Below are 12279 nucleotides of genomic sequence, written 5' to 3' on the forward strand. Positions count from 1 at the left end.
ACCCTTGTCCACCCCATGCAGCCTAAGGTGAAAATCCACTCCCCAACACTATGCCCCCACCCCCACCATGAGAGATCAAAGTGTCCCAAGGCCCAAAACTGACCCTCCTCAGGGCATTTATACCGGAGAGATCCCTGAAGTGCACACTCCTTTTGTACTAGTCCTTAGCTCTTGGAGAGTATCTCAACCTCATTTCATAGCTGCTCTTAGACTTTAAAATCTATGCACAGGGGCTGCGATGTCTTTGCCTAAAGGTCCCCAGTACTAGCATGAAGCCTTCCAAAAAGCAGATGCTCAATTACTCTTTGTGGAAAATAAGAACCAGTGAACAAGTGGTTGAAATTATCATGATTTATTTTCTTCCATATCTTTGAATGAGCTAAACAAATCCAGGCACAGGTATATTTTACTTTTACCAAAAGAAATAAGGGAAACCAAGAGTTGACCAACTTTTATATATTTCCACCTCTACTTTGTGATCCCAACTGCTCTTTGCAGACTTAACATTTCCAAGGTTATCCGTATCCTGATGCCATGTTAACTGGCTCTAGATCACGAAAAAAGAGTTAAGGATTTTCAATTTGTTTTACACAATACAAAACTCTTACTCCTCAATCAAGCAATAAAACAGAAAAAATGCATGAGGATGAATTTATATTCTGAATCTTAATAAACCTTCAGTTAAAAAGAACAACACTTGAAAAATACAAAAAAACGAGCTAAATGTAGAAGTCACTCAAGTATAACAGGAACACAAGAAGACATACATATGCTCCTTCCAGCCCCCCTTGCCTCTACTAATTAGAAGGTTAACGGCCATTTTCAACAACAAAGTGAAGAATCTCCATCAGACTTCACTAGAGGTGGGAGGACAAGCTGGACTTCACCCTGAAAGGGGCCCAGGCCCTGGCATTAGGACCAGCCCCGGCACATTCTCTGCCTGTGTCTCTCTCTTCTTCAATCTCCAAATTTCTTCATACAGAGCTTGGAAGGCACTGGGGTCGGTAGCACTGATCTTGGCCCAAAACTCCAGGACTTTTTTCTTGTTGGCTTCAGTGTGGGCTCTGGGACCCCACAGGAATTCGTAGCATGGAGGATCACTGTTGGGCACCTGCCGGTACTCCAGGTACTTTTCCTGCACCAAATCTTTGGTGACGAGCTTCCTGGGCTCCCCAAACATGAAGTGCCACTTCCCATCGTAGACCCCCAGCACATTCAGGAATTCCCACATCTCCTCCTCCGTGGCCCGGTTGCCATTCCTGTAGATCATGCCCAGGAGAGGCATCAGGAGCCCATTCTTGGGAAACCCCCTGTCACCAATAAAATTCTCTTCCTTGCTGATCTCCAATTTGCTGATAAGGGCATAGGATTGACCTTTGGAGTCAACTTCCTTCAGGTCAAGCCCAAAGACCACCTCCATGTGCACAGAGGCTCTCCTCAGGATGTCAGGGAAGTGCTCCTTGTACCTTTTGTTGATGATCTTCATCATTTCTGCCTTCGTAATGGGCTCTTTCATTTTATACTTGTACAGCAGGAGCTGCAACAATGTGCTCACCCTCCGGGTTACGGGGTCTCTTTGAGACCTCTCAGTGGGGGCTGGGGCCGCAGAGGAACTTGGACCTCCCTCATCTTGGCCCTCGGCCCTTCCAGCAGCTCTTGTGCCCGAAGCACCAGCAGCAGCAGAGGTGATGGGCGGGATGCTCTGAGGCCCCTGGGGAATGCCAGCAGCAGGGGAGCTCGGGGGAGACCCCCCAAAAGGAGGAGAGGAAGAGGAAGGGGACCCTTTCTCCTCTGCTGCAATTGCCTGAGCACCGTCAACACTGTGGGTGTCACCTTTGGCCTGGTGACATTTCTCACGGGCACGGAGCTTACTCTTGTGACCACGAGGCATGATGGCTCTGCTCAAGGACAGTAGGCAGGAGTGTAAGGAGGGCAGGTGATGTGGGCCTACTGGAGGAGGGAGGCAGAGAAGATGTGCATCCCTGCAGCAGAGAGATGCCTCCTTGGCTTTAACAAATGCCACCTTTGCAGGATTCTTGGAGGGCACTGCTCTAGGACCCCACAAGGCTCCTACTGTCCTGCTCAGGACCCTGTAGAGGAAATTAGAGGAAGGTTTAGGTTGTAGATTGCCAGCCCTGCTTGGGGCTTACTGGGTTGAAAGCAGGGCCTGGCACTACGGACTCTGTACTAGGTTATTTGGGGTTCTTCTAAGTTCACTCTTAGGGCCATCATTTCATCTGCTGGCAGGGCCAGGGCACATCCCCTATGCTACTCTAACTTGACACCTCAAATCCCTCTGGGACTCACAAGCAGGAACTAAAGGAGCAGCTCAGCCACCACTCCTGGAAAGTTGTCTCAGTGATGACAGCACAGTGGGGTCTGTTCTGTCTGGGGTTTCTTGGAGACCTCAGTCCTCCACCAGGTTCTCACCATGGCTGTCCCCTTTCACCATGTCCCTCACCTCCCTGAGATGCCCTGGGAGTTAGTGAGTGCAACTCACTACGTCACCATACCCAGGTCCTCCAGGTCCGAAAGCAGTGCTGGGGCTCTATGTTTCCCCCTCACTTCTGGGAGGAGTTACCTCATCATAACTATGTATCCTCACCTTGATTCCTATTAGGGACCAAGTCTCCTGCCTCTGCTGAATAAGCCTCTCCATTAGTCCAAGGACTTCATGTCCCTGAGACCATGTGTCCCCAGGAACAAACCAGGGGCACCTCAGCCTGACACCTCTGACCGTGGCTCCATTGGGCCAATAGCAGTGGGAGGCTTTGCTGCCTCCTCCTCTCTTCTTGGGAGAGCGGAGAAGAGGGGTTAATTCCCTATTGCCTTCTAAAGGATTTTTACCCTGACTCCCACCAGTCTTGACTCCCACCAGTTTCTGGGATCCCTCTATCTCCTGAATTGGGGCTTAAACTAAGGCACTCATCTCCCTCAGACACTCCAGGCACAAGTCCAGAGTCCCTGAAACTTCCCAGATTTGTCCTGGGCTTCCAGGGCTAATGGGATTAGCAGAGCCCACTGCAATCCTCCCCATTTTGGGTTGAGTGGTCCCAGTACCTCAGTCATGTCTTCCCTTCACTCTGTACCGTTCCTGGAACCCCATCCTCTGCTGTCATGAGACCACATCCCTCAGACCAAAAACCACACCTTCCTGAGACCTCAGAGTTGAAATTCAGAGTGAGCCATATCCTTTGCAGGCTGTTTTGGGACTCCTGGGGCTGGCCAGGGCAGCGGGGGTCACCTGACCCCAGAGTTCTCAATTGGTGACCTCTTCATTCCTCACTCAGGCTTTTAAACTTGTTCCTGGGTAGGGATTCCTCCCTCTACGAACTTGAGTCTGCCGGAAAGCAGGGCTAGGATTGATGGCTCAGACTAAGGTCCTCACCTCCCTAGAGGGAAGTCAGGGTGGTACACATCTGGCTACCCCTGTCTGGGGGCTCCCAGAGCTGAAAGCAGGGGTGGGTTGTGGGCAGCCCCTCATTTACGGGGAGGCCTCATCATTAGCACTAAGGGTCCTCGCCTCACCTCCAGTTACGATCTAGGTTTCCTTCTTCCTGAGAACTGGGGTGCTTTCTTGGACCAAGGCCCGCCCGTCCCTGAGACTCTCCAGGATGTTGTCGGCCTTGGTGGCCTTGAGGCTGGTGGTTGGGGGCGAGACTTGGTGGTACCTCCTCTGTTCTACGTTAGGTGTTCCCCTTAGCTCACATTCAGTGTCCTCACCTGGACTCCTGACCAGTCCTGAGACTCCAACTTCCTCTGATGATGAGCTGCGTCCCTCAGATCAGGAGCGGCAACTTTTCGGCACTTCCTGTGCGGAAAACAGGATGTAACCATACCTCACATCTGGCCAAGGCTAGAGGGGGACCTCTAAGGGCCAAGGCTGTTGTGGGGGCCTCCAAGGGCCGACAGCAAGGGCGGGACCCCTGATACCCCACTGTGCAGGCTTGAGCGGTCCCTCTGTGCTCAACTCAGGGTCCTCACCTTGATATCTATCAGAGTCTGGGGATTCTGCCTACATAGAGCTGAGTCACAGGTTGAGAACAAGACCCTCACCTCGCAGAGACCCTAGAGGGGGCAGTCAGGGCGTGCCTCACGCTACCCCTGCCTGGGGCCTCACAGGAATGCCTTCTGGGTCAGTGCTCTGAGAAGACCCTCTTTTGGGGTAGGTGGTCCGTTTAGCACTCAGGGTCCACACCTTACTCCAGTTAGGGACAAGACTCCACCCTGTGCACAACAGGGGATGCCCCTTTGGACCGAGGCCTTCCCTCCCTGACACCCTTAGTGCTGAAATGAGGGGGCACTTCAGGCTGATAACTCTGCCTGGTGCTTTCCAAGATCAAAACAGGGGCTCAGCCCTATAGGGGTCTGATGGGGGTCCCCTCAAAACACACAGGGTCTTCACTTTGGCTCCTGTTAGGTCCTAAGTCTATTCCTGCTCGAGAACCATGACTGCTCTCCCTTCCATCCCCCAATAGACCAAAGCCCTTGTCACACGGAAATCCTACAGGAGGAAATAAAGTGGCGCCTCAGACTGCCAGCTTTGCAGGAATCTCACAGAGTTGTGAACAGGGGTGGGACTCTATGAGCAGTCCTTGGTTTTGTGGATCCCTTCCTAACACAGGAAGGATCCTTATCCTACCTCCTACTAGGGCCTAGGTGCCCTCCCTCTGCAGAACTAGGGCCAACTGAAATGTACGAAGGACCTGAGACAATCTCCGCATAGCCATTTCTGGGAAGGAAATGAAGGTAGTGCTTAGTCTGACAGCTCTGAGCTTTGCAACCCAACTCAGACAGCAGCAGGGGAAGGGACTTTGTGGGGCCTTCTCTGTTCCGGGATGGATGGTTCCCTCATTCCTCAGTTGGGGTCCTCAACTTGATACCTGATCAGTTCTGAGAATGTACCCTCTACTTACCTGAAGATCCTCCCTGATCAAGGCCCACACCTTCCTGGCACCATGATTTGGAATCCGGGTGATGCATATCTGTCCACAGCTCTTCAGGACCTCGAAGGAGTGACAGTAGAGATGAGTCTCTATGGGACACCACTATTCTGTCTGGGTCCTTCCATCATCCTCATTCAGGATCATCAGCTTGATGTCTACAAGGGACTGAGACTCCTGCATCTACTGACTTGAGGTGCCCTTCTTAGGCCCAGGCTCTCAAGTCCCTGAGAACTCTAAAGTATAAGTGAGGGGATGCTCAGCCTGACAGCCCTGCCTGGGGCTTTCTAGGTTTGAGATCAGGTGCTAGTCGGTCTCTGGGTGAGCCCCATATTTTGGGATGTTCATCTTCCCAGTCCTCACTAATGGACGTCCTGATCTTGGTTCCTGTCTCTTGGATGAAAAGCTTCCCGGGAAATGTCACCTCTCTCCAAGTCTTCAGTCATTTGCCTCCTGGAAACCTTTCACAGAATGGGTCCCTGTCCAAGAGTGATGTGAGATGGGGATGCTGCAGCACAAGACAAGGGGCCCAGGACAGCGCTTTCGCAAAAACTAAACCCATTGCCCTCGAGTTGATTCTGACTCACAGGGACCCTATAGGACAGAGTAGAACTGCCCCATAGGGTTTCCAACGAGTGGCTGGTGCATTCGAACTGCCAACCTTTTGGTTAGCAGCCAAGCTCTTAACCACTACCAGGACTTCTCCTCTTGGGGAGTCTCCATAATGCACTGTTCTGTTGTCCACTGTCCAAAACTGCTGTTTACTAAATCTTGTCCAGTTTTCTAGTTGTTTATAGCAGGAGGGCAAGTCTGTTACCAGTACCTTGCTTAAGGCCAGAAGCCTGTTGCTACTAATTTAGGAAAAACTCATTGCAATATTCACAGCCATTGAAACAGTTTACACATTGGTTTCATGCAGGGTTCTGGAAGGAACACAATTTTGTGTTTTGGGAACGGACCTCAAGAAGAGCAGTTTGTTTTAGCCTCAGGCCATCCTTTCAGAGATTGTACGTTCTGTTTTGACAAATCTGCTCAGATGATCCTTAAATCCTTGTCTTATCCATCCAGCACTGGGGTACTCAGAAGGTGCAGAGAAGGTATGCAAAAAATAAGTCCCTGCTTTTTCGTCTTTCCTTCTAATCTCTCTCTTTTTTTTTTTCTCACCCTTTTGGGCCTATGAATAGGTATTTGCCATTATAAAACTTTTGCCACCTTTAAAATTGGATATTATTTATTTCATCCATTTCATCGTGTTTCTCAAAGCGTAATTATTACAAAATGAATGTTGTTTTCTGTTAAGATGCATAAAACTTGTTCAAGCCCTCCTGTAATTTTGAAAGGTATGCTTGATTTTTTTTTAATCTTATAAAACTTTAGTCACTGACTCTATTTACCTGGATGACCAAGAATGCAACTCTAGAATAGGGACATTTTTTAAGCTTAGAAAAGAAAGTGTGAGTCGTAGAGCTCGTGTTTTTCATTCATAATGTCAGTTTGCCTGCATATTCTTTGGTATTGGTTTACTCCCTAAAACAGGTTGGCACAGTTACAGTCCTGAATTTTAGAGAAGGAAAGGAAACTCTCTTGGTGCTCTCTGAGGGTCTAATCAGTCTCCAAGGCCTGCCTAAACTGGCCTCTGTAAACTCATCTCCCAAACCTCTCCCCTTGTTCACTTCATTCAGTCAATGATAATGGCTCCTGTGTGTTCCTTGGAGGCACAGAGCATGGTCCTATGTCAGGGTAGTTACCTTCCACAATCCTTCCAGAAATGCTCATTCCCTGGATATCCATAAAGTTTTCTTTCTCATTTCTTTCAGGCTTCTGTTCAAATATCAATTCCGCACGGAGAGCTGCATGACAATTCAGAATGAACTCAAGTAGCTTCAAATGCTATTTGATTTTGGCAAAAGAGAAGACAACGGTAACCTTCAAGAATTTAGTTTCCCAACTACACGGCATTAATAGGATGCAAATCATAACTACCAATACACAAACACCAGAAGATAAACTAGATAACTGGGCGATTCTAAAAATTAAACACTTATGCTCATCAAAATACTCCACCAAAGAATAAAGAAAGAACCTACAGGCTGGGAAAAAATTTTGACTATGACAAATCCAACAAAGGTCTAATGTCTAAAATCTACAGGAAAACCCAACACCTCTACAACAAAAGACAATACAATTAAAAGATGTTCAAAGGATATGAACAGACACACTCCATCAAAGAAGACATTCAAGTGGCTAACAGATATATGAGGAAATGCTCGCGATCATCAGCCATTAGAGAAATGCAAATCAAAACTACAATGAGATATCATCTCACCCCAATAAAGCTGGGATTAATCAAAAACACACAAAATAATATATGTTGTAGAGGTTGTGGAGAGACTGGAACGCTTACACACTGCTGGTGGGAATGTAAAGTGGTACAACCACTTTGGAAATTGATTTGGTGCTTCCTTAAAAAGCTAGAAATAGAACTACCATAGGATCCAGCAATCCCACTGCTTGGAATATATCCTAGAGAACTAAGAGCCTTTATATGAACAGATATATGCACACCTATGTTCACTGCAGCACAGTTTATAATAGCAAAAAGATGGAAACAACCTAGATGCCCATCAACAGGTGAATGGATAAACAAACGGTGCTACATACACACAATGGGGTATGACAGAATGATAAAGAACAGTCAAGAGGGTATGAAGGGAAGATGTGGCTGCTAAGAGAAACTAAGGCAGTTCACAAACTTACCAGTTACTGTTCAGTTGCTTCCAACCCATGGCGACCCCATGTGTGCCAGAGAACAACTCTGCTCCATAGGGCTTACGATGGTTGATTTTTCAGATGTGGATTGCCAGGCCTTTCTTCCGAGGTACCTCTGGTTGGACTAGAACTTCCACACTTTTGATTAGCAGCCCAATGTAACGTGTTAACCATCTGTACCACCCAGGGACTCCCAGTTCACAACAACCTCCCTTATTAACTGAAGACTCATGTCCTGGTCATCTTGCTAGTTTCCTTTCAGCTTCTGTCTATTCTTTTGGGTGCTCCCTAAGACATCTATCCTAGGCCACATTCCACCAGAGGTGCAAACATCGCCTTCATGTTTATGTGATTTGAGAAGACTCCAAGCCTGGAAAGCATTTTAAAATACATTCAACATAACAGCACCAGAAGAGGTACTCTTTGAGTAAGCCTTCTTGCTGATTCTCCACAAATTCTAGATCATCTCAGTGTGACCCTGAGGTCTATCCAAAACCAAACCCAACCTCTTTCTGTCAAGTTGATAACTACTCACGGCAGCCCCATGTGTGTCAGGGTAGGAGTGTGCTTCATAGGGTTTTCAAGGGCTGATTTTTTTGGAAATAGACAGCCAGGCCTTTCTTCTGAGGCACCTCTGGATTGACTTGAACCAGCAAAACTTTTCTCCCCGTAAATAAACTGCTCATTGGGTTGATATCATGTTGAGATAGCCTTAGATCCAATTACCTTTTCCCAGTGTTCATTTTTAAAAGGATAGTTATTACAAAAAAAATCATTTATTTTAATATCTTTTAAAATTTTCTTAAATTTCAAAAGATATTACTTTCAAATTAGCTTTAAAATTTTGTTACAAAAGTAACACATGCACATGGTACAAAATTTCAAATAGTAAAAAATTGTTTAAATGGAAAGAATGTCTTCTTCCCCAACAACTACTGTTATGAGTTTTTGTATCTTAGCGGTGACTTTGGTGAAGGGTCAGACAGTACACAATACTGGGGAAGCCAGAACAACTCATACAAGGCAATGTCGTGGTAGCTCCATAGACACATCCTAACTCCCTGAGGGATGAAATTACTGGGCTGAGGGCTGTGGGGTCCATGGTTCTGGGAACATCTAGATCAACTGGTATAACATACTTTATAAAGAAAGTGTTCTACATTCTACTTTGGTGAGTAATGTCTGTGCTCTTAAAAGCCTGTAAGCAGCCATCTAAGATACTCCACCGGTCCCACACCATCTGGAGCAAGAGAGAATGATGGAAACCAAAGACACAAGGGAAAAGATTAGTCCAAATGACTAATGGACCACAATTATCACAGCCTCCACCAGACTGAGTCCAGCACGACTAGATGGCGCCCGGCTACCGCCACTGACTGCTCTGACAGGGATCACAACAGAGGGTCATGTACAGAGCTGCAGAAAAAGGTGGAACAATATTTGAACCCACACACACGCAAATAAAAAAGACTAGACTTAACATCTCACAGAGACTGCAGAAACCCCCGAGAATGGCCCCCGGACCCTTACAACTCAGTACTGAAGTCACTACTGAGGTACACCTTTCAGCCAAAAATTAAACAGGCCATTAAACAAAATGAGTCTAAATGGGCACAGCAGCCTAGGGGTGAGGACGAGAAGGCAGCAGGGGCCAGGAAAGCTGGTAACAGAGAACTCAAGGTCGAGAAGTGGAGACTGTTGACATGTCACAGGGTTGGCAACCGATGTCACAAAACAATATGTGTATTAATTGTTTAATAAGAAACTAGTTTGCTCTGTAAACCTTCATCTAACATACAACAATAAAATAAAATAAAAATATTAGTTTCCTGATAGAGGAGGACAGATACTAAAGAAAAAAATATTAAGCACAGTGTAAAGGGCAAGGAAACTGGACTCAGGTTAAACACTTTTATTTTAGATCAAAGTAAAAGGGTAGCTACAGAGACCCTTAAACATAAAGGAGACTGGAGTTCTCTTCACTGACGCAGAACTTACTGTCACAGCTAAGACTCAATTCCTAGGTTGCTTTATATCTGATCTTAAGCTAAAGTATAATGCTTCAGAGCACAAGTGCTGGAAAAAGATCTGAATTCCATCACTTACTGTGACTTAAAGCAAATACGTTAACATTCTCTGAACCTCCATTTCTGCATCTGTAAAATGGGGTCAATAGTAGCGTACGTGCGTGAACTAATGTATGCTAGAAGATTAACTTGGTAGATGTTACATAGAAAAAAGTCAATGAATTTTACCTATCATCATTTTCTTTGTTCCATAAAGGTAGCTCCTATGTCTCTTATTGCTTACTATTATATGCATTATTGGTTAGCACGGTCCCTATCACATAGATAGATATATAATTATGTGTTAGGTAAGTGAGTATTTGATAGGAAATAAAAGATTTGGCAATGAATGGAAGAACATAAAGCAGTAGCTAGAAGGGTTATATAGTTAAGTAAAGATTTATGTTATATAACAAACCATGTGAAAATTTAATGGCTCAAAATAACAGCCGTTTATTTGTTCATGAGTCTGTGGTTTCAGCTGGGATGGTACACCTCTGCACCATGTAGTGTTGTCTGGGGTCACTCCTGAGTTGTTGTCAGCTGCTGGCCCATGGCCTCACTCACATGTCTCTTGCTTGACTACCTGTCTTTCTGATGGCAGGGGCAAAAGAGGTATCTAGGCCATTTAGCTCTCACCATCCAGCAGGTAGCCTGCATTTGTTCACATACTGGTGGTTCCAAGGTATCACAAGAAAAGTGTGGGTAAACCCCAATGTCTCATCTATTTTTAAGTCTATATTTGAGTCATGTTTGCTATTAGCCCATTGAGCAAAGCAAGCACTATGGCCAAGCTCAGAGTCAATATGGGAAGGGACTTCCCAAGTCTAGGACAACAAGGAGGGTAACCAGTGTGGCCATTTAAGCACATGTGAAAAAAATGTACACGACAGATCTAATAATATTTTAGCATATTTACCGCAAAGGCAAAGTTGCTGATGAAGCAAGATAAACTTTGAAAGGAAAGACGAGCCCATAGGACCAAGAATTTTCAGGAGCCAGAAGGGTTCCTGGACGCCTCTTCCTCTAAAACTAAAAGGAGGGATGAAGTGATGGGAATAAGGGTGGGACGTGGCTGCTAAGAAAACCCTAGTGGCGTAGTGGTTAAGTGCTACAGATGCTAACCAAAAGGTTGGCAGTTTAAATCCACCAGGTGCTCTGTGGAAACTCTATAGGGCAGTTCTACTCTGTCCTATAGGGTCGCTGTGACTCAGAATTGACTTGACAACAGTGGGTTTGGTTTTTTTTTGGCGGCTGCTAAGAGAAATTAAGGCAGTTCACAACCTTACCAGTTACTGTTGAGTTGATTCCAACTCAGTGCGACCCCATGTGTGCCAAGAACAACTGTGCTCCACAGGGTTTCCAATGGCTAATTTTTCAGAAGAAGATTGCCAAGCCTTTCTCTTAAGATGACTCTGGCTGGACTGGAACCTCCAACCTTTTGATTAGCAGCCCAATGTAAAGTGTTAACCATTTGCACCACCCAGGGACTCCCAGTTCACAACAACGTCCCTTATTAAGTGAAGTCTGATGTCTTGGTCATCTTACTAGTTTCCTTTTAGCTTCTGTCTATTCTTTTGTGTGCTCCCTAAGACACGTATCCTAGGCCACACTGCACCAGAGAAGCAAACATCTCCTTCGAGTTTGTATTATTTTAGAAGACTCCAAGCCTGGAAAGCATTTTAAAATACATTAAACATAACAGGCACTAAACGGAAAAAAAAAAAAAAAAAACACTCACTAGTGGACGTATTTTTTGAGTAAGCCTTCTTGCTGATTCTCCACAAATTCTAGTTCATCTCAGTTTGACTCTGTGGTCTATCCAAAGCCAAATCAAACCTATTTCTGTCAAGTTGATTACAACTCATGGCAACCACATGCGTGTCAGGGTAGACTGTGCTCCATAGGCTTTTCAATGACTGAATTTTCTGGAAAAGGATCACCAAGGCTTTTTTCTGAGGCACCTCGGGATTGACTTGAACCACGAAAACTCTCCTCCCAATGAACAAGCTGCTCGTTGGTTTGACATCATGTACAGATAGCCTTAGATCCAATTACCTTTTCCCGGTGTTCGTTTGTAAAAGGATAATTACTTTAAAAAATCATTTACTTTAATATCTTTTCAATTTTTGTTGAATTTCAAAAGATACTTTCAAATTAGGTTTAAAATTCTGTTAAAAAAGTAATACATGTACGTGGTACAAAAGTTCATATAATTAATAATTGTTTAAACAGAAAGAATGCCTCTTTCCTAAAGACAACTACTGTTAAGAGTTTTTGTATCCTAGTGGTAACTTGAAAACCCTGGTGTTGTAGTGTTTAAGTTCTACGGCTACTAACCCAAAGACTGGCAGTCCGAATCCACCAGGCGCTCCTTGGAAACTCTATGTGGCAGTTCTACTCAGTCCTATTGGGTAGCTATGAGTCGGAATTGACTCGATGGCAAAGCGTTTGGTTTTTGTTTTTTTTAGAGGTAACTTTGGTGAAGGGTAAGACCGTAC

The 12279-nt window shown here is 45.5% G+C and overlaps 1 protein-coding gene across 2 annotated transcripts; it reads right to left on the minus strand.

Moving 5' to 3' along the window:
* Positions 1 to 649: 649 nt before the first annotated feature.
* LOC126069095 (melanoma-associated antigen B2-like) lies at positions 650 to 5002 on the minus strand. Of its 2 annotated transcripts, XR_007515839.1 has the most exons (3): positions 4917 to 5002; positions 3724 to 3811; positions 2040 to 2090 (listed from the first exon to the last, which is right to left on the minus strand). XR_007515839.1 is itself a non-coding variant. In XM_049872056.1 (2 exons), the coding sequence occupies exon 2, from the start codon at positions 1889 to 1891 to the stop codon at positions 884 to 886; it is 1008 nt and encodes a 335-aa protein (XP_049728013.1). In that variant the 5' UTR covers positions 1892 to 2090; positions 3724 to 3770; the 3' UTR covers positions 650 to 883. The 2 variants fall into 2 exon arrangements, 1 of the variants encoding a protein (XP_049728013.1); XM_049872056.1 differs by lacking the exon at positions 4917 to 5002 and having other exon boundaries at positions 650 to 2090; positions 3724 to 3770.
* Positions 5003 to 12279: the final 7277 nt, after the last annotated feature.

This window comes from Elephas maximus, chromosome X (genome assembly GCF_024166365.1).
Source record: "Elephas maximus indicus isolate mEleMax1 chromosome X, mEleMax1 primary haplotype, whole genome shotgun sequence".
Lineage (NCBI taxonomy): Eukaryota > Metazoa > Chordata > Mammalia > Proboscidea > Elephantidae > Elephas > Elephas maximus.

What these genes read in the sequence shown, in the direction of transcription:
- LOC126069095 (XM_049872056.1), bottom strand. Translation starts at nt 1,891, where the DNA reads ATGCCTCGTGGTCACAAGAGTAAGCTCCGTGCCCGTGAGAAATGTCAC.